This window comes from Hemitrygon akajei, chromosome 26, assembly GCF_048418815.1.
Source record: "Hemitrygon akajei chromosome 26, sHemAka1.3, whole genome shotgun sequence".
NCBI lineage: Eukaryota > Metazoa > Chordata > Chondrichthyes > Myliobatiformes > Dasyatidae > Hemitrygon > Hemitrygon akajei.
In genome coordinates this window covers 32,302,250-32,329,892 of record NC_133149.1, presented here as the reverse complement: position 1 = coordinate 32,329,892, position 27,643 = coordinate 32,302,250, and the positions used below count along the sequence as shown (strand labels likewise).

Genomic DNA, 27,643 nt, shown 5'->3' with positions numbered 1-27,643 from the left:
TTGGATTACACTCCAGCATTCTGAAAGAGGTAGCTGAAGAGATTGTGGAGACGTTAGTAATAATCTTTCAAGAATCACTAGATTTTGGAATGGTTCCAGAGGACTGAAAAATTGCAAATGTTACTCCACTCTTTAAGAAGGGTGTGAGGCAGAAGAGGGGAAATTATAGGGCAGTTAGCCTGACTTCAGTGGTTGGGATGAGGTTTAGGGTACTTGGAGGCACATGATAAAATATGCCAAAGTCAACATGGTTTTTTCAAGGGGAAATCTTGCCTGACAAATCTGTTGGACTTCTTTGAGGAAATTACAGACAGCATATACAAAGGAGAGTTAGTGGATGGTGTTTATTTGTATTTTCAGAAGACCTTTGACAAGGTGCCGCACATGAGGCTACTTAAAGAGATGAGAGTCCTGGGTACTACAGGATAGTTACTAGCATAGTTAAAGCATGGACAAATGATTGGCTGACTAGCAGGAGAAAAACAATGGGAATAAAGGAGGCTGCCGGTGACTAGTGGTGTGCTGCAGGGGTCATTGTTAGGACCACTCTTTTCACATTATATTTGAATGATTTGGATAAAGGAATTGATGGCTTTGCGGCCAAGTTTATGGACAATACGAAGATAATTGGAGGGGCAGGTAGTGTTGAGGAAGCAGGGTGTCTGCAGAAGAACTTAGACAGATTGGGCAAAAGAAGTGGCAGGTGGAATAGAGTGTAGGGAAGTGTATGGTCATGCACTTTGGCAGAAGGTCTAAAGGTGTAGACTATTTCCTAAATGGGGAAAAAATTAAAAAATCAGAGGTACAAAGGGATTTGGAAGTTAATTTGAAGTTTAAGTCAGTGGTAAGGAAGCCAAACGTAATGTTAGCATTGATTTTGAGAGGAATAGAATGCAAAAGCAACGATGTAATGCTAAGACTTTATAAGGCATTGCTCTGACCACACTTGGGAGTATTGTGAGCAGTTTTGAACCAGCAACGCTGGCATTGGAGAGAGTCCAGAGGAGGTTCATGAGAATTATCCCAGGAATAGCTCTGGACCTGTACTCACTGGAGTTTAGAAAAATGACAGGGGATCTCATTGAAGCCTATTGAATATTCAAAGTCCTAGATAGAGTGAATGTGGAGAGAATGTATATGGGAGTCTGGGACCACAGGGCACAGCATCAGAACTGAGGGGTGTCCACTTTGAAAGAGATGAGGAAAATATTTCTTTAGCCAGAGGGTGGTGAATCTGTGGAATTCAATGCCACGGACAGCTCTGCTGGCCAGTTCATTAGATATATTTGAGGCAGAGGTTGACAGTTCTTTGAATAATCAGGGTGTCAAAGGTTACGAGGAGAAGGCAGGAGAATGCGGTTGAGGATAATAAATCAGCCATAATGGGAAGACCGAGCAGACTTGGAAGGACCCAATTACCTTATTCTGCTCCTATGCCCCATCATTGAAATGTTTCCTCAATTATCTCATTTTCAAGGATTCTTTATCTCACTATCTCATGTTTTTGTTATTTATTCCTATTTATCTATATTTGCACAGTTTGTTGTCTTCTGCGCTCTAGCTGATCTTTCATTGATCCTACTGTAGTTACTATCCTATAGATTTGCTGAGTATGCCTACAGGTTTTTCTTTCAACTCTACTACAATATTGTGATGATAAATTTAAATCGAAAAAAGAACGTAATATTTAAACAAATAACAAGTGGCTTTGCATTTCTGTTAATACTCTTACTTATTTTAATTCCAAACTAAGAAAATTATGCACGAGATTAATTTTTCAGTAATTAGACCTTGCAAATAGGCTTCAGTTTATGAGAAACCACAAACCCCGCATTTACAACGTACATCAGGAAACGGATATAAATGTAGGACTTGTCCCTGTTTCTATGACGACGGTGGCTGACAGCTGGATGACGATAGGCACGGCCAAGTCGACGGCTTCGCTCTGCGGAACTCCTCAGGTGAAACTGGTTGGGGTTGTAGTTTTCTCCTTGAAGAGGAAATTACTTGTGAAAGGGGTGGTGTGGGGTTAATGTCACTGCCGTCCTGGGCGATAAGCGAGTGCGGCCTGAAGATCGGTTTCGCTTCCGGGGCTTCATCTGGGAGCAGGCCGCGGATAGTCGCTGCAAACCGGCAGTTCGCTGTTAAGCAATTAAATAAAAACGCAACTGTGTGTGTTATTGGCCTTTACTGCCGTGTTTCTGTTTGCCACGTCAGACCTGACAATTGCACACTTAGTGAACTCGACCAACAATGGGAGTTTGCCAATGTGACAGGGTAAAACTTCCCGCGCCTGCAGCAGAGCCTATTTTTGTTTTTTTTTTGTTCACGTAAACACGGAATGTTCTGCTTTATTTTACATTGCTCTTGCTCAGATTTTCATTGGACTTGTATTTCTGTGGAGATACTTTTAACCTGTCTTTTTCCATTTTTTTTAGCAATAAACTCTCAGCATCAAGAGTTTTTTTTATTTAATTGCTTAGCAACGAGCTGCCGGTTTGCAGTGACCCAAAACGACCATAATTTCTTCCCCCCCCCCCCCCCCCCCCCCCCAATTCGTGCTCGACTCAGAGTTCCTCCAGCACACTGTTGGTTGCTCCAGATTCCAGCATCTGCAATCTCTTGTGTCTCCTAATGGTTTGTGTTTTAAGTTAGAGAACTGCCAGAAGGATTAAAAATAATATTTATTTCTGCAGTTCAAAGTTCAAGTTGCTTTTTATTGTCATTGCCATAAACTGCTGGTACAGTATGCAGTAAAAATGAAACAACGGTCCTCCAGACCCTGGTGCTACATGAAACACAAAACTACACTAGACAATGTGAGACAGCACAAGGCTACACTAGACTACATAAAACAACAAAAACTGCACTAGATTACAGACTTGCACAGGACTGCATAAAGTGCACAAAACATGCAGGGCAGTACAATAAATGATAAACAAGACAATAGGCACAGTAGAGGACAAATTATAATAATAAATTATGTAGATGTCAGTGTAGACTCTGAGTATTGAGGAATCTGATAGCTTGGGGGAAGAAACTTGCAGAGTCTAGTCGTGAGAACCTGATGCTTCGGTGCTTTTCCAGATGGCAGGAGGGAGAAGAGTTTGTATGAGGGGTGCCTGGATCCTTCATAATGCTGTTTGCTTTGCGGATGCAGCGTGTGGCGTAAATGTCTGTAATAGCGGGAAGAGAGACCCCGATGATCTTCTCAGCTGCCCTCATTATCCGCTGCAGGGGTCTTATGATCCGAGACGGTGCCATTTCTGAACCAGGCAGTGATGCAGCTGCTCAGGATGCTCTTGATACATCCTCTGTAGGATGGGAGGGTGGGAGATGGACTTTTCTCAGCCTTCGCAGAAAGTAGAGACGCTGCTGGGCTTTCTTTGAAGTTACTTTGAAAATATGTGGGATTATCACTGGGTAGCGTTCTTCAGAGTTACATTGCTATTGCTGGGAAAAACTCGTGTCAAATAGCATCTCTGGAGAGAGAACATCCGTCTCACTGATGCTGCTTGACAAGGTGTGGATGATTTGACTTTGGATTTAAACATCAAAAACTAGTTTGCAGTACGTAAATGGCATAAAATCTGAGAATGAACCAGAAAAGCAATTTTGAACCATATGATGAAGCCCTTTGTTATTTTCATAAAAGTCATAGACACGGCATAGAATAATGCTTCAGCTCATCAAGTTACACTGATCGTCAGCTACCCATTTACACAAATCTTGTAGTAATCCTTTTCTATTCGCTCCACATTATAGAACATGGAACAGTACAGGCCCTTCGCCCCACAATGTTGTGCAGACTGTTTAACCTAGTCTAACCCTTCCCTCCCACATAGCCCTCCATTTTTCTGTCATCCATGTGCCTATCTAAGTATCTCTTAAATGCCCCTAATGTATTTGCCTGTAACACTACCCCTGGCAGCATGTTCCACACACCTACCACTTTTTTTTAAGAAAGCACCTCTGATATCTGCAGCATGTTGATGCTTTTCAGCAAAGTCTAGTGGTGGATGTTTACATCTATTGTGGCTCAATGTGTTTTGTTTCCAGGATATAAAACAGTACTATCAAAGTGTGTATGGGGTGTGTTGAATGGGCGAAGGGTTGGCCTACTTGCACTTGTTACTGAGCTTGAGCTTGGACAAGATGTGATATAATAAATAGTTCTCAAGGGATCCATATCGCCACAAGAAAGGTGCAGCAAGATTTTCTAGTGAATGCGAGGGCAGTTAGTGCTAAATGTTTAGAAATCTGGAACTTGCTTTCAAGTCACACCTTTCATGATCTTTGATGTGCCAATATATTTCATAGTTCTAAGTAAATTTATTATCAATGTACATATATATCACTATATACAGCCAGTGTGCAAAAGATGACAAACTATGCAAATACAAAAAAATAAATAAATATGAAGAACATGAGATGAAGAGTACTTAAATGTTACTCTGTAGGTTGTAGGATTATTTCAGTGATGTGACAAGTGAAGTTATCCCCTTTGGTTCAAGAGCCTAATGGTTGAGGAGTAATAACTGTTCCTGAACCTGCTGGTGTGAGTCCTGAGGTTCCTATACCTTCCTATGAAAAGAGAGCATGACCTGGGTGGTGGAGGACCCTGATGACGGATGCTGCTTTCCTCCAATTATGTTTCGTGTTGATGTACTTAAAGGTGGGGAGGGCTTTACCCATTATGAACTGAGCCATAGCCACTTTTTTTTTACTGTAGAATTTTCCATTGAAGGGCATTGGTGTGTTCATGCCAGGTTGTGATGCAGCCAGTCAGTATACTCTCCACCACACGTCTACAGAAGTTTGTCACAGTTTTAGATGTCATACTGACTCCTCACCAACTCTTACGGAAGTAGAGGCACTGCCATGCTTTCTTCATGATTGTTCATGATTGCACTTGCGTACTAGGCTCAGAACAGGTTCTCCGAAATGATCGCAACAAAGAATTTAAAGTATTTGACCATCTCCACCTCTGATTTCCCCCCCCCCCCCCCCCCCCCCCATGAGACCTGGCTAATGGACCTCTGATTTCCTCCTTCTGAAGTCGATAATAAGCTCCTGGGTTTTGCTGACATTGAGTGACAGGTTATTGTTATGGCACCTCTCAGCCAGATTTTCAATCTCCCTCCTATATGCTCATTCGTCACCATCTATGATTTGGCCAATGACTGTGATGTCATCAGCATACTTAAATATAGCATTGGACCTGTGCTTAGCCACACAGTCGCAAGTGTAGAGCAGAGGGTCAAGCACACAGTCTTGTGTTGCACCTGTGCTGATGGAGATCATGAAAGAGATGTTGTTGCCAATCTGAACTGATTGGGGTCTACAAGTGAGGAAATTGAAGATCCAGTTGCACAAGGAAACCTTGAAGCTTATTGATTAATTTTGAGTGCCGAGCTGGAGTCAATAAAGAGAATCCTAATGTATGCACCTTGGCTGTGCAGATTTTCCAGGTTTGAGTGAAGAGCCAATGCAATGCTATCTGCTGTGAACCTGTTGTGACAGTAGGAAAACTGGAGCAGATCAAAGTTGCTTCTCAGGCACGAGTTGATATGTTTCATCACCAACCTCTCAAAACATTTCACCACTGTGGATGTAAGTGCTGCTGGACGATCGTCATTGAGGCAGGTTACCACATTCATCTTGGGCACCAGTATAATTGAAATCTGCTTGAAGCAGGTGGGTACCTCAGACTGCCGAAGCGAGAGGTTAAAGATCTCGGTGAACACTCCAGCCAGTTGATCAATGTAGGTCTTTAGTATTTGGCCAGGTACCCCATCTGGGGGCTGGATGCTTTTTGTGGGTTCACCCTCCTGAAGGCTGCTTGCATGTCAGCCTCAGAGACTGAAATCATAGGATCATCAGGGGGTGTGGGAATTTGTGATGGTTCCTGTACTTTGATAGTCCAAGTGAGCATAGAAGACATTGAGCTCATCTGGAAGCGAAGCCCTGTTGTTGCCTGTGTCACTTGATTTTACTTTAAGAGGTGATGGTATTGAAGTCCTGCTACAACTGTCAAGTGTCCTTGTATTGATTCAAGTTTAATCCAGAATTGGCATTTCAGCCATGAGATGGCTTTCCAGAGTTCCTTTTGCACCATTACTTGTATTATGGGTAAGCTTGTAGTGTCACCAGGTATACCCAGTACTTTGTGAAAATAGCCACCATTGATTTTCCTCTCAGGGTGTTGTTCTGCTCTCTTCAGAATCTTCAACTGCAAAATGCTGTCACAATGTGGGAGCGGAGTTAGTAGAAAATTGCAGGCCACATACTGGAAGTGTTTGACATCTGTTTTCTTCTCTCCATTAACAATGGTCTCTTTAAACTAGATATGCACTGAATTTGATACTGATTTTGCAGTCTCTTCCATTTTGGAAAAATATAATGGGTAAAGTATTTGTGGAAGAGCTTTGTTCAGATGGCAACGGAACCTGAGATTCTGTCATTTAAATTCACTTTCCACCCTTCTATTCACTCCCACCCTGCTAACCTGTTTTTTGGGCTCTCACATTGGTGCAGCAGTGTCCAGTACAGGCCTTCTGTCCCATGATGTTGTGCAGACCTCTTAACCTACTCTGAGATCAGTCTAACCCTTCCCTCCCACATAGCCCTCCATTTTTTTTGATCATCTATGTGCCTATCTAACAGTCTCTTAAATGTATCTAATGTATCTCCTACCACCACCCTAACCACTTTTCAAAAAAAACTTTTCTCTGACATTCCCCCCCCCCCCCGCCATACATTCCTCCAATCGCTGTAAAATTATGCCTCTTTATATTAGCTATCTCCACCCATAGGAAAAAGCCTCTGGTTGTCCACTCGATCTGTGCCTCCTGTACACCTATCAATTCTATTCTCTTCACCTCATCCTACATTCTACCACTCACCCATACACTATACAATTTACAGTGGTCAATTAACCTACCAACCAGCACCCAAAGGAAATGTATAGTTACAGGGAGAATGTGAAAACTCCATACAGACATCACCCAGGGTCGGAATTGAACCCAGGTCTCTGATCACATGAAGCATTGGCTCTACTACCTGTGCTTTCAACTGCATTTGCTCTGCATCGACTACAAATTAAAATCTTAGTAAATCAAGCTGGCATGTCTTAGAGCCATAAATACAGCACAGAAACAGTCCCTTGGGTCTACTGAATCTGCACTGATGATTAATCACTTTTTTTTTACACTAACACTATCTTGTATTTTCATCCTCCCATCAGCTCCAACCTCATGCCTCCAGATTCTACCTTTCACCTAGTGGCCAACTAATGTACCAATGCAGCTGCTTTTAGAATGTGGGGGGGGGGGGGGGGGAGCAAAGAGGCAGAAAAAATTGAAATGGGAGAACTTGCAAACTTCAAGCAGGTGGCACCAGAGGTCTCTGTTGAACCTGGTCTGCTGGAACTGTGAGGCAGCAGTTCTGTAAATGGTGCCACTGTGCAGCTCCTAATCTTCCAGTATAAGGATTTACTAAGAGCAAATATACTTTTAAAAGAAAGATTGATGAAATGTGTTAGGGTTGAAGTAGGAGTTAGCTACTTAGCATTTGAGATCGTCATTGAGTTATATTGTGACTGATTTGTGCCTCAACTGTCTATATTTGATATTACATAATTTATAAATTTTTCAGTAAAATATCAATCTCAGACTTGAAATTTTTACTTGAACACTAGTACAGAATTTGACAATAGACAATGGACAATAGGTGCAGAAGTAGACCATTCGGCCCCTCAAGCCTGCACCACCATTTTGAGATCATGGCTGATAAATTACCATCAATACCCGGTTCCTGCCTTGTCCCCATATCCCTTGATTCCCCTATCCATAAGATACCTATCTAGCTCCTTCTTGAAAGCATCCAGAGAATTGGCCTCCACTACCTTCCGAGGCAGTGCATTCCAGACCCCCACAACTCTCTGGGAGAAGAAGTTTTTCCTTAACTCTGTCCTAAATGACCTACCCCTTATTCTCAAACCATGCCCTCTGGTACTGGACTCTCCCAGCATCTGGAACATATTTCCTGCCTCTATCTTGTCCAATCCCTTAATAATCTTATATGTTGCAATCAGATCCCCTCTCAATCTCCTTAATTCCAGCGTGTACAAGCCCAGTCTCTCTAACCTCTCTGCATAAGACAGTCCTGACATCCCAGGAATTAACCTCGTGAATCTACGCTGCACTTCCTCTACAGCCAAGATGTCCTTCCTTAACCCTGGAGACCAAAACTGTACACAATACTCCAGGTGTGGTCTCACCAGGGCCCTGTACAAATGCAAGAGGATTTCCTTGCTCTTGTACTCAATTCCCTTTGTAATAAAGGCCAACATTCCATTAGCCTTCTTCACTGCCTGCTGCACTTGCTCATTCACCTTCAGTGACTGATGAACAAGGACTCCTAGATCTCTTTGTATTTCTCCCTTACCCAACCCTACACCGTTCAGATAATAATCTGCCTTCCTGTTCTTACTCTCAAAGTGGATAACCTCACACTTATTCACATTAAACGCCATCTGCCAAGTATCTGCCCACTCACCCAGCCTATCCAAGTCACCCTGAATTCTCCTAACATCCTCATCACATGTCACACTGCCACCCAGCTTAGTATCATCAGCAAATTTGCTGATGTTATTTTCTGTGCCTTCATCCAAATCGTTAACGTAAATGGTAAACAGCTGTGGTCCCAATACCGAGCCCTGTGGCACCCCACTAGTCACCACCTGCCATTCCGAGAAACACCCATTCACCGCTACCCTTTGCTTTCTATCTGCCAACCAGTTTTCTATCCATGTCAATGTCTTCCCCCCGATGCCCTGAGCTTTGATTTTACCCACCAATCTTCTATGTGGGACCTTATCAAATGCCTTCTGAAATTTGGATGAAGAATGTATGTTTCCATGATACTATGATACAAGTCTTCCTGCTTTCTTTCCTGAATAGCCTGCTGTGGGTTTCTGATGGTCTATATTTTTGTTTAGTCTCTTATCCATTTTAGCCTTCTCCAATTCCTACTTCCCAATCAATAATCAACTCCATATCACAAGGTTAATCCAATTTTGTGCGTGTTAAGTTTTGTATATTATTTATCAAAATTAACGAGACATGCTTTGTGAAAATTCCTAAATCAATGTACATAGATGCTCTATTGTGTAAAATGATGGTAATTTTTCTCAAATAATAAAAGTAAGTTACTCAGACTTCCACTACAGACATGGACAATGGCTTACACATGTAGGATGATCTCGTTGGGACCTGGACCTGGATATGTGAAGTTAAATGCTGTTTTTGTTTCAAAACTTTATTGCAAGATAATCAAGATCTCTCGTTGGGACCTGGATATGTGAAGTTAAATGCTGTTTTTGTTTCAAAACTTTATTGCAAGATAATCAAGATGCAGTCAGGGTTAGACATTTTTTTTTTTACACAGCCGGTACTGGAGGTCTATTTGTATCACCCCTAGTTATTCATTCAATTATTTTTGCTTATTTTCCTAACTTGGTGATCAATTGGTTTATCTGGTGTATCATTTCTGTTCTTTATTTTCTCTGCCTGTAGTTTTGTCCAATGGTAAATTAGTCTTTCTTTCTTTTTCAATCTCTTTATTATTATTAATAATATTATGAACAAAATACAATTGATATATTAACAAAGGGATTACAAACATACAAATTCCCATTACACATGAAAGAATACGTAAGCAATGATTACAGTATAAATGAGTTTTCCCAAAACATGGACCATACAGTATATGTATGAACAAGGTAAATCTAGGTATTTCATAATATATGGTATAAAAAAACAGAAAAAAGAAAAAAAAGATTGCAAAATTGACTAAACTACTAATCTAATAACTAATAAAGAAGAAAAAAGAAGAAAAAAGAAGAAAAAGAAGAAGAAAAAAAGAAGAAAAAAGAAGAAAAAAAAAGAAAAACTAAAAAGGTAAATTAGTCTTTAAGTTGCTGAGGTGATCATCTCCAAATTTGAACAAGCAGGCACTTAGATCCATTTTACTCATTTTAAACCGATCCTTTTTTTCCCTTCACATTTAAGAGTGTTTTCCCCTTGGTGTTCAATCTGAAAGCTTGTGTAATATGAGCTTAGAGTTGGAAATGCTAAATGTAGGTATTGTGGTAGAATAATCAGATAAACACTCCATATTTAAGTGCACCAAATATAGTATATTATGGAGTATACAGTATTGTATCTTTAGGGAGCTTAGTTGGTTTTCTTTCTTCAACAGTGAGTGAAATATGACTTCACCCCCTATTGCATCATTAAGATGGGGAGAAATGAAGGTGGAGGGCAGTGACACTTTATACAAGGATTGTAAAGTCTGGCCAGGAGGAAATCGAACATGGGACTGGCGAGAGACAGGAACCCGGGTGAGTTGAAATTTGATATAGAGTACTGTAAATAATTGTAATAATTGAGCTCCTTTTATGCTGTAACCTATCTGTTACTGAACCTACCTATTCACCCTCAATGTTGCCTTTGCAGTGGCTTGGCCTCCCAGTTTGAAAAACCTAGACACTTTTCTTCCAAAAAAAAATCCAGTATATTAATATTATGCAGTATTTTAATAGGGACTCTTCAAGATGTGTAAAATCAGTGCTCAGCATCTATATTTGACAAGCAAATGGGAATTTGATAGAAAACAAAGATTAGCCACAAATATATTTCCTTCTATAGCACAATACTCCGTATCTTAATTTTTCTTGTGTTCTTATAGCATAGACCTGGAGTTCAACCAGCTGACCTTGATGAAATTATAAATAAAGGTATCCAGACTCTTGTTATTGGAAGGGGGATGGAGGAAGCATTGCAAGTAAGTACACTTTATCCATACCTGTTAAACAAAATAAATCATCAAGCCTTAAACATGAGCTCCTGCAGATGCTGGAAGTCCAGAGTAACACAAATGCATGCACTCATTCACACACACACTCACTCTGCTGGAGGAACTCAGCAGGTCAGACAGCATCTATAGAAAGGAATAGAGTCTTGATGAAGGACCACAGCTCAAAATGTGGACTATTTATTCCCTTGTATAGATGCTGCCTGGTCTGCTGTGTTGCTCCAGCATTTTGTACATGTTACATTAAATAATCAAGCCTGACTTGTTTGCAGTCTGCAGTTTTAAACTCATTGCTTTTGTTGAATTGCATTCTCTATGTGTTCAGTAGGTCATATTTCAATTTTGATGATAAATTTGTCAATTAAAATAGTGATTACATCTTTATCATCAAAAGCAAATCAAAGTAACTGCCAAGTGTTACTAACATTTCCCTAATATATCTTGAAGCTGTTGGTGGCAAATAACACTCTTGAGCAACTAGAATGAGACAGGTTTCGTATACACAAAACAAGTCAGTGCCATTTTATTTTAAAAAGTGCCACCTGACTTTCCTTGGGATATTTCTTTGTACCTATTTGGATCAAATTGTGGATCATGAGAATGAATCTCATTTATGAGAAAAAGAATGTGGGAAAACAATCATACTCATGGATCTTGCCTGATCCAGCCCATGTCCTGATCCAGCCCATGTTCCACCCTGTCCAATTTCTAATAACAAGTTATTCATTGACGGCTGTACATCAGCCAGTTGATTGGTTGTGAGTTAGAGTAACTTGTAGAACAAAGTTAACTTAGTGAAAACAATATCTATTTCAAGAGTCTAGGAAACCTTTCCAATAAAATGAGGAGAAAAATGCAATAAATGTAGGGTACTTAAATTGTATAAACAAAAGGAATCTCAATCTGCAGTCACTGAGGTTGATTGTTAGTGGAATTACCCAATCATGGCTGCTTGGCAAGCCATTGTGTTGTCTAATTATTTGGTTGGTTTTGCATTTGTAACCCATGGCTCGTATTTTTGCCTCTTGCATCAGTAGGTAGTGAATTCAAGTTCCACTCTCTCAGTCTGAGTGGGAATTTCATTATGGTGCTAGGTGAATACAACATTGTCAATTGATGTTGTTCTTGCATAAGGTGTTGGGCCCATGTTTGGATTCTTTTTTATAAAGGGGATCATCTGATGTGATGTGGAACTCTGAGTAGGTTTGAACTTTTTATCAAATTAAAAATATGGTATTTTGTAACAGCCTCTTTAGATATTTTGAATATCAGTATGAGAAATTAATCTAGCAGGCATCAATTTATTTTTTTGTTCCATAAACTATTGATTTTTGGTATGATAATCAATACCTTAGAACGATCCATGTTTATATTTGGTTATGAGTGCAGAGACTTATACAGAAGTAGTTGCTAAATCTAACTTGCAATTTGGGTTTCAGGTGCCTGAAGAGACACTGGATTTCATCAGAAGTAAGGGCATTGATGCTTTCGCTCTACAAACAGAGAAAGCTGTAGCACAGTATAACAAACTGGTGAAAGAGGGGGTTGCTGTTGGAGGGATCTTCCATTCAACCTGTTGAACCATTCCACTCCTGAGGTTAATGACTTGAGCTTACCATAGGAGAATAACTTGTTGTGTTTGGATGCCAAGTTTTAGTTTTCTCTTATGATGTTTTTGATACAAGAAGTAAAATTTATAATGACTGTAGACTGAAAAGTATAACAGATACTAAAAGATGTTTGAATGTTTAAAGCAGCTCAATATTCTATGACTTCTACTTCAAAGGTTATTTGGGCAGTCATGAAGCCATGTTTAATTTCAATTTTCTGATTGAATGCCTAATAAACATTCCATAGTGAATACTGCTAAAACCTTTAGTTGAGCTCTCAAATTACCTTTTCATGCTTTGGATTATAATTGTTGCTAGAAATTTGGAATATTTTCACATGTACTTTTGTACACGCAGAAGTAGCTATTTTTAAGTGGAAGATCCCGCTGGGTGTAGAAGTGATTTCACCACCCCCCATGCTAACATAACCAAATGCCTGCTAACTGTCTTCAGTAATGAACACTAGTTATGACCTAGGTAACTAGCTTCACAAAATAAATCATAAATCACAATCAGAGTAAGTTCTCTGACAGTGATCAATGAACTGTTCATTAAGAACTGAACTATTCATTAAACTGACAGCATGGAACATTACCTAAATAAGGTCAAAATAAATAGTTTTGTTCTTGAGCTGCTAATATACCATCTGTTGGGCTTGAAATTCTGCCCTGTGTTCGTTTAGGAAGAGAGACAACCAACACCGGAATATTACAAAACTTTGGTTTATTGCAGAATTCGTAACTGGCACAGCGAATCGACGGAGTCGCTGGAGAAGGCGCGTTCCGACTTCCCCTTACAATCTGCTCTTATTTATATCCCTTTTCCCCCCAGCACAACCCCCCGCTACTATTAGGTAATATCGGGTACTTGTGTCCATCTTATTGGCCCGCAGCCATATGCTTACGAGTTACCTGTTTCTTTTGTTTACTGAATCGCGTGACACTAGTAGTTTCGGTGTAGCGGGGTCCCCAGTTTCGCTCCCCCCTCCCTCTCATTACGTGAGCCACTCCTGACCTGTAATGGCAGTCTCGAATTAACCCTAACATTAACCCTAACACTCCCTCCCTTGGCCTCCCAGAGGCCACACCCCTTACAAGCTTTTCAGCGGCTGCCGGGATCAGGCAGGGAGGTGAGCGTCCCCCGGCACTCTTTGGCGTGTCCTCCCTATTTGCTTATCCTGATTTGTCCGACCTAGGGTCACAAAATATGGGTAGGGGTTCCCTAAACATCCGCAATTTTTACAAGTAGCATGCAACATTTCAGAAAACTTATTCAAGAACAAATTCACAATCCCCCCCTTGCCATGGTCCATTTCAGTCCGTGTCCTCCCATAGCGCGTCCGCTTTCCGGGAGGGCCGTGTCCTCCCCTTCCACCGGGAACAAGGGTGCCTGGTACGCCGGTGGAGGTCCATCCTTTCCGGTCAAGGCTCGATCTATAGTCCCGCAACAACAACCACACGTAATAAAGATAGCAATCGAAATAGACAGTCCTAGAGCCGACTGTCCCAGAAACGCTCCCCACTTGCCAGAGGTCTTATTTAGCCAGTAGAAAATGATGCCAGTTATTGTCCCCCTCCCTTCTTACCTTTTAATGCCCTGTTGGAGATCTCGGTGACAGGGTATGGACCATGCCACCGTTTTCCGTTCCAGGTGAGCTTCCCCGGGCCTCGGAGGAACACTTCCACTCCTACCTTGATGGTGTCCGACCCCTGCGGCTGCTCACTGTTAGATTATTGAACTCGCACAGTTATCAATTTTACCATATTTCTAAAAACTCTCATATACTCTGTTACTCAACACACAAATGTCTGAGTTTCGGTAACTCGAAATTGAAGTGCTCCATGGCTCCCTAGTACACAGAGAGGATCAAATGTGGGACGGTCGCCTTTCAAAACCTGACCTTCGCGTGGGAGATTTCTCCTCTTAACAACCAGTCTAAGGTAGGCGCCGTCAGTATCCCTGTGTACTACGGTGTACCACGACACTTTTCTCTTCTCCCCCTCACTCCTGAGACTTTTATGCCCATCGTGGGCGGCGGGTACCCTCACTCAGAAGACTTTTCCACGGGCGGAGGATCTTCCTAAAAACAGATAAGAGTTAGTACTTACCAGTCACGATTCTGCACCGGGAATGATCTCTCCCAGGGTAATTGGGGGTTGGTGAGGATCCGTCAGCAGACAAGATCTAACTCAGTGATTTAACTATCTAGTGGAAGTCTTCGATATAACAGGCACTTCCTGACCTTAGTCGAGCTTGCGGCCGCAAGTTGTCTGCTGTCGGACCCGCCAGCCTGTGTTGTCTCTCCCTCCCCACGTCGGGGTCACCAAATGTTGGGCTTGAAATTCTGCCCTGTGTTCGTTTAGGAAGAGAGACAACCAACACCGGAATATTACAAAACTTTGGTTTATTGCAGAATTCGTAACTGGCACAGCGAATCGACGGAGTCGCTGGAGAAGGCGCGTTCCGACTTCCCCTTACAATCTGCTCTTATTTATATCCCTTTTCCCCCCAGCACAACCCCCCGCTACATATTAGGTAATATCGGGCACTTGTGTCCATCTTATTGGCCCGCAGCCATATGCTTACGAGTTACCTGTTTCTTTTGTTTACTGAATCGCGTGACACTAGTAGTTTCGGTGTAGCGGGGTCCCCAGTTTCGCTCCCCCCTCCCTCTCATTACGTGAGCCACTCCTGACCTGTAATGGCAGTCTCGAATTAACCCTAACACATCTCATAGCCAGATAGTAAATAATGACCCTAAATTCATCACAATTTATGCTGATGTATCTAATAATGATTTCTTTAGGTATTTTGAATGGCAATATTAGAATTATTAAAACATTACAAATTGCTATGTAACACCAATACCACCCAAGTAAGTTATTTTATGTCTTTCACTATGGGGGGGGGGGGGTTAAACTAGAGTTGCGGGGTATGGGAACCAGAATGTCAGAACAGTTAGTGGTGAGGTTATGAAGACAGATTTTGTGTTAAGACCTCAGACAAGATCAGGAATCAAAAGTTTGAGCATGGTGGGACTAATGCTCTGAGCTGTGTATATTTCAATGCAAGAAGTATTGTAGGAAAGGCAGATAAGCTCAGGGCATGGATCGACACATGGAATTATGATATTGTAGCCATCACTGAGACTTGGCTGCAGAAGGGGCAGGACTGGCAGCTCAGTATTCTGGGGTCCTGGTGTTTTAGATGTGACAGAGTGGGAGGGATTAAAGGGAGAGGGGTGGTGTTACCAGTCAGGGAAAATGTCACGGCAGTGCTCAGACAGGACGAACTGGAGAACTCGTCTAGTGAGGTTTTATGGGTGGAACTGAGGAACAAGAGAGTTATGACCATTTTTATGGACCACCCAACAGTTTACAGGATTTAAAGGAACAAATTTGTAGAGAGATTGCAGATTGTTGCAAGAAGCATAAGGTTGTGCACAAGGAAGCATAAGGTAGGTGAATTTCACTTTACACATATTGACTGGAACTCCCATATTGTGAAAGGACCAGATGGGATAGAGTTTGTCAAATATATTCAGGAAAGTTTTCTTAATCAGTACATAGAAATCCCAAAGAGAGAGTGTGCGACACTTGATCTCCTATCGGGGAATGAGACGGGGCAGGTTACAAAAGTTTGTGTTGGGGAACACTTTGCATCGAGTGACCATAATGCCATTAGTTTCAAAGTAAATATGAAAAAAGATAGGTCTGGTCCGCGGGTTGAGATTCTAAATTGGAGAAAGACCCATTTTGATGATATCATCGTGGATCTGGTGAGTGTGGATTGGGACAGGCTGTTTTCTGGCAAAGGTGTACCAGAAAACAACCTTTAAAAGTGGTGTGTTGAGAGTACAAAGCTTGTATGCCTCTGTCAGAATAAAAGTAGAGATAACAGATCAAGGCCCTAGTTAATAAAAAAGAGGTGCCTAGCAGATATAGGCAGGTAGAAACAAATGAGGTACTTATGAAATGCAAGAGAACACTTGAGGAGGAAATTAAGTGTTAAAAGAATGCATGAGGTTGCCCTAGCTGACAAGGTGAAGGAGAATCATAAGGGATTATACAGATATGTTCAGAGCAAAAGGATTGCAAGGACAATTGATCTTCTGGAAGGTCAGAATGGTAATCTATGCGTGGAGTAAAAGAGATGGGGGAGATCGTAAATGGTTTTTTTCAATCTGTATTTACTTAGGAAACATTCACAGAGTCTATAGAAGTGAGGCAAAGCAGCAGCAAGGTCATGGACCCTATATAGATTACAAAGGAGGAGATGTTTATTGTCTTGAGGCAAATTAGGGTGGATAAATCCTCAGGGCCTGACAAGGTGTTCCCTTGTACCTTGTGGGAGGCAAGTGCAGAAATTGAAGGGGCCCTAGCAGAGATATTTAAATCATCCTTAGTGACAGGTGAGGTACCAGGGATTGGAGGATAGCTAATGTTTCAAGAAACCGAGAAATTGTAGGCTGGTGAGCCTGACATCAGTAGTATGAAAGTTATTGGAAGGCATTCTAAGGGACCGGATATATGAGTATTTGGATAGACATGGACCGATAAGGGAGAGTCAATATGGCTTCATGCATGGTAAATCATGTCTAACTAATCTTATAGAGTTTTTCAAGGAAGCTACCAGGAAAGTTGATGAAGGCAAGGCAGTGGATATTGCCAAGATGGACTTTAGTAAGGCATCTGGCAAGGTCCTGCATGTGAGGTTGGTCAAGAAGTTTCAGTCGCTCGGCATTCAAGATGAAGTAGTAAATTGAATTAGACATTGGGTTTGTGGGAGAAGCCAGCGAGTGGTAGTAGATGGCTGCCTCTCTGACTGGAGGACTGTGACCAGTGGAGTGCCACAGGGATCAGTGCTGGGTCTGTTGTTGCTTGTCATTTATATCAACTTCCTGGATGATAATGTGATAAACTGTCACAGCAAATTTGCAGATGACACCAAGATTGGAAGTGCAGTGGACAGTGAGGAAGTCCATCAGAACTTGCAGTGGGATTTGGGCCAGCTGTAAAAATGGGCTGAAAAATGGCAGATGGAATTTAATGCAGACAAGTGCAAGGTGTTGCACTTTGGTAGGACCAACCAAGGTAGGTCTTACACAGTGAATGGCAGAGCACTAGGTAGCATGGTAGAACAAAGGGACCTAGGAATACAGGTCCAGAAGGTAGAAAGGGTCATAAAGGAAGCTTCTGGCATGTTGGCTTTCATAAATCAAAGTATTGAGTACAGGAGATGTAATACATTGGTGAGGCCTAATTTGGAGAATTGTGTGCAGTTTTGGTCACCTACCTACAGGAAAGATGTATATAAGGTTGAAAGAGTGCAGAGAGAATTTACCAGGATGGTGCCATGACTTGAGGACCTGAGTTATAAGCAAAGATTGAATAGGTTAGGACTTTATTCCTTGGGACATAGAAGATTAAGGGGAAATTTGATAGAGGTATGCAAAATTATGAGGGTATAGATAAGGTAAATGCAAGCAGGCTTTTTTCTCTGAGGTTGAGCAGGACTACAACTAGAGGTCATGGGTTAAGGGTGAAAGGGTGAAAAGTTTAAAGGGAAAATGAGGGAAACTTCTTCACTCGGAGGGTGGTGAGAGTGTGGAACGAGCTGCTAGTACAAATGGTGGATGTGATTTTGATTTCAACATTTAAGAGAAGCTTAGATAGGTACATGAATTGGAGGGCTATGGTCCGGGAGCAGGTCGATTGGGATTAGGCACTTTAAATGGTTCGGCGTGGACTAGATGTGCCAAAGGCCTTGTTTCTGTGCTGTATTTTTCTATAACTCCACAACTCTGTCTGGGGCACAGGATATGAGCAGAGAGGTTTTCCTATACCTTTATGTTGGTTAGGCCACAAATGAAGTTCTATATGCTGTACCAATCACCAGACCAAGGGGAAAATGCAGTAGTGCTGGAGAGGGTGCAGAAGAGATTCACTAGAATGTTGTCTAGGATGGCGCATTTCAGTTATGAGGAGAGACTGGAGAAGCTGAGTTTGTTTTCCTTGGAGTAGAGGAGACTAATGAATGACTTATGTAAAATTATAGACAGTGTAGAATATTGGGAAGAAGTTTAGAGGGGGCTTGAAATCTGCAACACACATCCTGAGTCATTGATGGAAATGGGTACTTTCACACATTTGAGGAGGATCGGGATAAGCATTGAAATGGCAAGGTATGGAATGCTACAGACCAATTTTTGGTAAATATGATTAGCTTAGATTGGCAATTGATCGTCAATATGGACATGAATGGCCTATTTCTAGGCTGTATGTATCTATGAACAAAGGTGTAATTAACAGTGACACAAATAATTTGCTCAATTTTGGTTTACTGCCATAGAAGTGTTCACTTGGTGATTTTAAAAAATCTCTAATAAAGCAGGTGAAGAGTTGGAATTTAAGGAAATAGTCTGTGGTTTGTCTTGATGCTTTCCACTAACAAGGGTAACTGATCTTCTCTTGAATCTTTATTTAGTACATTTTAGCATTTTAACTGGTTGCATCACCATTTGGTATGGAGAGGCCACTGGATAGGATTGGAAAAAGCTGCATAAAGTTGTAAACTCAGCCAGCTCCATCATGAGCAGCACTAGCCTCCACAGCATCAAGGACACCTTCAAAAGGTGATGCCTTAAAAAGTTGGCATTCATCATTAATGTTCTGGGTGACTGGGTCATGCCGCCTTCTCATTGCTGCCATCTAGTAGAGGTACAGGAGCCTGGAGACACACACTCAATGTTTCAAGAACAGCTTCTTCCTCTGTAACAGCTGATTTCTGAATGGACAATGAATCCATGAACACTACTTAACTATTTTTACCTCTCTTTTTGCACTACTTTTTAACTTAATTTTTATATGTGTATACTTATTGTAATTTATAGTTATTATTATGTATTGCACTATACTGTTGCCACAAAACAAATTATGACATATGCCAGTGATACTAAACCTGATTCTGATACATTGTGAAACACTACTATAGATGAAGGTGACCTCAGATTAGTAAACAGAAAATATTGTCAAAATATGAAAGCTCAACCATTTCAAATAGTTAACCACAATACTGCAACATTATCAGAAAGCTTTTGAATCTTTTTTCAAATCGTGTGTTGGCTTACCCAGAAAGAATTGCTCAAAAATAGATTGCTATATTAATCTGTACAGTCTGTCTTAACTGAATTTTAGCAAGCAAGGGTTAACTGTATGTGTTCTCCATAAAATCTAACTTTAAGTGGCCTAGGATGTTGTACTCTTGACTTCGAATGAGATGATTGTGGCTTTGAAACACTCTGTAGATTAAGCATGTAATTAGGATGGTGATTCAACAGAATACTAACGAAGTAGCATCAAAGAAGCAAGAGTAGAAATTTGACCACAATACTTGTACTAAAGGTACAATTTTGTATCTGCTGTGCATTGTACTGTGCTTCCAAAATACAGTTCATTTCTTTCAAAATTCAGTTTCAGTGAATTTGGGGTGTAATACTCAGTGTCTGTGTGTCTTTTCCAAGTGACAGAATGTGAGTTTATACCCAGATGTTTTTCTGATGAAATATTGAACTGAGTTACAATCTGTCCATGTAGGAAGATGTAATTGATCAAGAACAGAAAGTTCTGTCCTTGGCCTGTGCCGTATTCCTTCTCAAAGCAAAAATGCGGAAATATCTTTATTGCCTTTTGTTTTCCTTATTAAGCATCTTATTATTTTAACACCATACCAATTTATTTCGTACTTTGTACAAAAACCCTTGGGTCAAACTACACCCCATTAAAATTAATGCCATTTAGTTTATATTTTGTCAGTCTTAATTCTTGCCAGACATGACATTATGTTAAAAGATCTGTCAGTATCTATTATCTTGCTATTTTTTTCCAACATCTGTCCAATATGGCATTTAATAATTGTATTCCAGTCATTTTTCTGTAACATACTGCAAGGAAATGAGCTCCTTTGATGTATGCCTATTATTAAAAGTTGTTTTCTGTAATCATTTAAAGATGTGGGCATCACTAAAAGGTCAACAGCCATTGCTCATCTGTAATTTCCCTTGAACTATGGTCCTTGTAGTTAATGCATCCTAAAACATTTGATGTCTTCCTTCTGAGATATAATCTTTATTTGGAAACTGAATACAAAAAAAACTATAAATGTTAGAAATCTTAAATAAAAACAGAAAATGCTGGAGCTTAAAATGTTTGATATTTCTTTCTATAAATAACCTGAAACTTCAACTGTTGCTTTTTCCACAGATACTGCCTAACCTGTTGATTATTTCCAGCATTTCTGTTTTTATTCTTAGTTCTTCAAATGCCAGAAATCTACCCTTTCATCTGTTTTCTGCACTGCCTACAATGGTTGAATGTTCCCATTGCAGCCATATAACAGACAATACAAGCAACAATAAGCTGCCCACTAATAGTATCTAATATAAATTTATCCCTCTCTCTGTTCTACCTTTAAAAGAGCTAACTCACAATGAGGTAATTTCCAGATGTTCCAACTGTCCTCCTGTCATTTCAATCAAGTGCCTGTTTAAAGTGCAAGCCTGGGTTGTGAGTGTCAGAATATTTAATATTACTTTGTGATTTGTTGGGAGTACTCTGCCCATTGAGCCTATGCCATCTCTGAGGGCAATCCCAACAATCCCCTTCCCCTACTTATCTCTCTGTGATTTATTTTCTCTCACAAACTCTTAATGTCTTGTGTCACACACTGTCAGTGGTAATACAATATTACTACACTGTAATCATGCACATTTCCACTGGGTGCTCTAATTTCCTCCCACATACTAAAGGTGTGCTGGTTTGTACATTATGTATTGGCTACTGTATTGTTAGGGCAATTTAAAGTAGTCAATAACATGTGTGAAACTTGAGTTCAAAAGAAAGAGACAAAGACAGAGAGCTTGGGCCCACCTATTTGTTTGTACTGGACTGTTTGACTGTGTACGAAATTACCAAAATCTTTCAAAGTCAGAGATTGGAGCTTCAATCAACGTCAACCACACACATGATTGGAAGCCAGTGAGAACTGGCCAGCCTCACTTGTATAATATCTGTCCTCAAAGTAACTGGGGATTGTAACGATAAAGTCAGTTAGTTCGACATGACTTTGAGCTCTTGATGATTTAAAAATATTTCTGTGGGAGAATGCACAAGCTCCCAGTGCAGATTGGAGGCTTGAGACCTGGGTCACTGAAGCTGTTTTTATTTATGCATTGATAATTTTTTGTCCTCCGAGTGCTGAAGTTCTAGAACAAAAACATAGAGGCACAAGCTGAATTATGCTTTTTTTATTTTAAGAATACTTACAATATCCAAAGCAGAAAATGCTGTAGTAAATTACAAAAATATACATTTGCAATTGAAATGAGAAACTTTAATTTGTGCTGCATTATGCAGGAAACAGTGTTATTACTTACATGTCATACTCTACATTGAAATGAGAGCGTGACAGTTCAAAGATGACCCCTTGAAGGTTGAAGTGCCTTTAATTTTACTAATGAAGCATCTTTAGGGAGCAGAAAACTTCAAATGTAGAACTGTAAAAGGAAACAATGTACCACAGGTTTATAGCAATTTCTTTATCCCTTTTAACATTTAGTAGCATTTCATGTTGATCAGAAAAATAAAGCTCCATTCATTCATCCCACAATTTTCCTGTCCTTTCCACATATGACTATTAGTTAGGGCTAGATCACATATTTTTGCAGCAAACATATTGTAGTTGTCTGTTTATTTTTGTATAACCAAATCAAATATTTACGGTTTCCAATTAACATTAAAGTGGTGTGCTTTGACTGAAGTGTGAGTTATATTTCCAATGCTTCATTTAAACATGCTATTTAAAATACTACATGAAGAACAGCAGATAAATAGAATCTGAACCAAAGTACAAGAGTACAACATTCATAGAGGTTTGCATAAGAAGGAAGGTGGGTGACAAAGAAAGAGTATGGGTCTACCTAATCATACAAAAATAATGTATAACTTGAGGTTTAGATGAGCATTCATGTTTTCCTGTTACATTAAGGATACATGTGTATGCTCCTGCAAATGCTGGTGTATTTAAAATCCCGAGCAGCTCCCTGTTCAACTTTTTGTTTAATTTTAGTTCTGATGATATATTCTTTTACGTCTTGTTCATTTTAAGCCCAAGTAACTTGCATTTAATTGAACCAGAATCTGTTGTCTTGAGGAATTCATCTAGTATTGTTAGCACAAACCTATGACATGGTTTTATATAATCACATTAATATCTCCCTAGCTTCCACAGCTACAAGCATTGAACTAATTGGCTACAAGTTGCAAAATGTGGAAAGGTGTTTTATTATATTGGTATGTGAATATGTCAATACAAAGCTGTCATGCACAGCTGGTATGAGAGTTCAAAACCTTCCTCTAGAATGCTATTTATCAAAAAGATGACAAGAGCAAATTATAAAATACACATTATAAATCTGTACCGCACTTTAAAATTGAAGCAATGTTCTCCTAATGTGTTTTTGATGCGATACAAACATAAGAATGTTCAAAAGATTCAACATGGATGCACAAAATAAAAATAACATGGAAAATGGTGCAGGATTGGTGTTTTAAATAAAGGATTTTTCTTAGAATAGCCATGTTCATCAGCCTCTGCTGAGTTCTTTTCGTATATCAATGGGCCTGATGTACATTACAGTATTTTGCTTTGATTTTAGATTTTCATTATTCACAGTTTTCATTTTTCACTTTAAGCTTTTAAACTTCACCATTTGTACATTTGCCTCCTTATCCATTTGTACATTTTCAATCCAAATGGAAATATGCTTCACATTAAATCTGCAGCAGCTGATATCCAAGGTGTGCCAGATTTTCTCAGCGCACTGCTGCAATAACTCATGCCACACAAAGGTGGCACATCAATTCACTGCAGATGTATAAATCTGGGTCTGGTGCATTGACTTGGCTCGATGTTGATTTGTCTGGGGAGGCGGTCTTTGCAGTAAAAACATGAAGAATCTTCATGTGGGGAAGGAAATTCTAAGGATTACCTTGTTTGTGTACCAATAGCTAATGACCACCATTAGACTGCCAACCCATTCTCATTGTCTCCATACACCTCAGCATTGGGAGGATGTTAAGAAAGGAAAAAAACAAAGTTAATATCCTAAAATCTGTAATTTTTCACAAATGTGACTTGTGTTTACTTCAGGCTGTTTCAGTTTATTATAAAGCATATGATCATTGCACATATTTTAAAAGCTAAAAATAAGTTTGTAGTACATTTAAAGAAGACTTTCATATATGTCATATAGTTGAACTGTGTAACTGACAAGACATGGCATCTGGAGTAGATGATGGATAAATAACATAGCGGTTTACTGATAGCGAGTTGTATTTTGGCATTTTTCTCTTTTTAAGAGATATATACAATGATTTCTCTTTAAATCCCTTTTAACTAAAAATGATGCACCACTTTTAACTCTAAAACAAAGCTGCAAAAAATGACATAATCACCTGACTAGTGATTAGCATTATTCTATCCCACTCCTGATGAAATAAGGAGCATCATCTCAGACACATAAGAAACCTCTGACATGTTTTTAACTGTAAATAATTCAACAACTCCAATGATAGTTACCCAATTCTGCTTCATAGAATTAGACAGGGCACAGTGCGTTTTGCAGCTTGGCTTCACTGAAAGAAATGCAATGTTTGTAAGTGGCATTGAGCCAATGGTTCCCGTCTGAATGTTAACTATTGCTGCATTCAGCTTATGAATAACAAAACTGATAGAAATTGGCAGTCTTTTAAGATAAACATTTAGGAAATATTCACAGGAAAAAAAAACTAACCTATTTTAAATAAAATTCAAAATAAAACTGACAAATTGTTTGCGGAACAGTAAGCTTACACATCCCTTTTGAACTAAATTGTACATTCCCAAAGTGCTGTTACATAGTAATATGTACAGATGCATCTGAAGGTAAAATAATTACTTTTAATTCCATGTTTTTTAACATGCATCTGCTTTGGATATTTTTTTAATGTCATTTTATGCAAATTTTATTTTGCATAATTTGCCTCTGTTAAATTATGTTAAGAATAATATAGAAACATATCATTTAAAAAATGCACATTAGAACTTAACTGGTTGTACTTTGTGAATCATAGTAAGTACTAAGCATTTGCTGTGAAGAATGTTCTTTCTGTGTGAATGATATGAGCACAGAGATTCTTAACTATATTTGGCCCATATCGCTGAATTCCAATATGCTACACAATATCACAGAAGTTGGATAAACAAATTTCCGGACTCAATAGTTAACTGCTTGCACGCTATTTTTTTTTAGTAAATTAGCATCCCTCACAACTAATCCTACATTACCTATGTTCCCTTATGATAGAGGAGGGGTATTTTGGCCCATTAGTCTATACTGGCTCACAGAGCAATCCCATTCCCCTACCCAGTTCCCTGAAACCTATTAGCTTTCAACTCCAGCCTGATTTTCATATCACCCACCTGCATTAGAGTATCCACAGTAACTAATCATCTTGAACCAACCTGCTTTTCTAACACAAAAGGAAGCCAGAACACCTGAGTAAAACTCCAAATTCACACAAAGAACATACAACTTCCACCCAGCAGCAAATGTTAAGATTGACTCCGGTTTGCAGGAGCAATGAGGCAGCAGCACTACCTGATCTGTCACTAGGCCACCCCAAGATTCATTCCTTGTCCATAATTGAAAAATGTGTATTGTGGCTCATCCAAATCCATTTCCCTTTTCACATGGACCATCATTGAACTAATATCGCAGAATATGGAGAATTGTCAAAGATCAGGTTAATCGTTAACATCAGAAACAAGTCAACATTTCATTTGTGAGGCACAGAGTATATTACCCAAAAACTGTGGGCCAATGCACAACATTTGACATTCAACTTGCCCTTAGCATTTGATAACTATGACATTTTTCACCACACATTGCTTAGTTTCTGAGAAAGGCAGAGCTTGATTGCATCAATACAGCACCTACGGTCTGAATGAAGAAGCAAATTAGGTGGGATCTTGTTGAGCAATCAATCAGATTAAAGGATTGTAAAATAAATAGTGGAAGATGTACAAGGAAGGATAAGTTAGTGAAATAATTCAATGTCAAAGCTGGAACAGATAGAAAAATAAAGAGCAAAACAATGGCTTTAAATAAAAGAGTCAAAAGAAAAATAAATCTGCAATAAAGTAATCTGATTTAACCAAAACCTGAGGCAATGTGCAAACAATTTATTCTTAGTGCCAGCAAGGTTGTCTGGTGTTAATAGCCACTTATCAAGCAGTTAAAAGGCTTTTATTTGAAATAGCCTGATTTAACTTTCCATATCGAGTTTACTTTGACTTTATTGTACAAATATAAAACATAAAGTTCTTCGATAAACTTGAAAGGGCACCCAATCAATAAATGTCATTTTCCTAAAACTAACAGAATAAGAGTGGAGAAACCTATCTTGAATTACAACTTTTGCATCACCAAGTTTGACTGTGTACTTGCCTAAATTTGCTGTGAATTTGGCTTTCAGTAAAGCTGAGCACCGTGGACCTTACCATTATATTGTGAATAACTTTTGGGTCTTTTTCTCTACCAAAAAAAATGTTAACCACATTTTTTAATGAAAAGAGGTGAAATTCCTGTCACGTGTAGACTTTTTCTGAGTTTGAAAATTTTACAGATCATATGTGCCACAGGGATCAGTGTTGGGTCCATTGTTAATTGTCATCTATATCAATGATCTGGATGATAATGTGGTAAATTGGATCAGCAAATTTACTGATGATACAGAGATTGGAGCTGTGGTGGACATGAGGAAGGTTTTCAAAGCTTGCAGAGGGATTTGGACTAGCTGGAAAAATGGGCTGAAAAATGGCAGATGGAGTTTAATACAGACAAGTGTGAGGTATTGCACTTTGGAAGGACAAACCAAGGTAGAACATACAAGGTAAATGGTAGGGCACTGAGGAGTGCAGTAGAACAGAAGGATCTGGGAATATAGATACAAAATTCCCTAAAAGTGGCGTCACAGGTAGATAGGGTCGCAAAGAGAGCTTTTGATATATTGGCCTTTATAAATCAAAGTATTGAGTATAAGAGTTGGAATGTAATGGTGAGGTTGTATAAGACGTTGGTGAGGCCGAATTTGGAGTATTGTGTGCAGTTTTGGTCACCTAATTACAGGAAGGAAATTAATAATATTGAAAGAGTGCAGAGAAGGTTTACAAGGATGTTGCCGGGACTTGAGAAACTGAGTTACAGAGAAAGGTTGAATAGATTAAGACTTTATTCCCTGGAGTGTAGAAGAATGAGGGGTGATTTGATAGAGGTGTATAAAATTATGATGGGTATAGATAGAGTGAATGCAAGCAGGCTTTTTCCACTGAGGCTAGGAGAGAAAAAAACCAGAGCACATGGGTTAAGGGTGAAGGGGGAAAAGTTTAAAGGGAACATTATGGGGGGCTTCTTCACACAGAGAGTGGTGGGAGTGTGGAATGAGCTGCCAGATGAAGTGGTAAATGCGGGCTGACTTTTAACATTTAAGAAAAACTTGGACAGGTACATGGATGAGAGGTGTGTATGGAGGGATATAGACCGGGTGCAGGTCAGTGGGACCAGGCAGAAAAATGGGCCAGCACAGCCAAGAAGGGCCAAAAGGCCTGTTTCTGTGCTGTAATGTTCTATGGTTCTATTTAGAGGACAATGAAGTTTCTCTTTGGAACTTGAATGCAAGAACTTTACGATAACTAAGGAAAGATTGTTTCTATTGACAATTGCCATTAATTATTACTCAACTATCATCAATATTTCCTAGGATGCTAGGTGCTATTAGACAAGTTGATGAAGTCACAAGTGTGTCAGCAATAGCTCATTATTTTTCATTGCAAATAGGATGTCCCAGAGTTAGCAAATAATACCTACATGATATTGCAATTGTGTCACCAGACATTTTACTGCCTTCAACAGTTCTGTTGCAAGACATACCTTTTGAGCTCAACTGAGATCACAAAATGGTCAATAACATAACTGACATTGCAGCAGCATAAGCTAACCTAACATAGTGTGATAATGAGCATTTTTATATTGATAGCGATTTTGTTTTGTTCCAGAA

The 27,643-nt window shown here is 39.6% G+C and overlaps 1 protein-coding gene across 1 annotated transcript; it reads left to right on the top strand.

Moving 5' to 3' along the window:
- Positions 1 to 1,829: 1,829 nt before the first annotated feature.
- LOC140716836 (mth938 domain-containing protein-like) lies at positions 1,830 to 23,122 on the top strand. The gene is made up of 4 exons (XM_073029793.1): positions 1,830 to 1,961; positions 10,264 to 10,405; positions 10,753 to 10,848; positions 12,318 to 23,122. Exons 2-4 carry the CDS (start codon positions 10,274 to 10,276, stop codon positions 12,456 to 12,458), a joined length of 369 nt encoding a protein of 122 aa, XP_072885894.1. The 5' UTR covers positions 1,830 to 1,961; positions 10,264 to 10,273; the 3' UTR covers positions 12,459 to 23,122.
- The last annotated feature ends 4,521 nt before the right edge of the window (positions 23,123 to 27,643 follow it).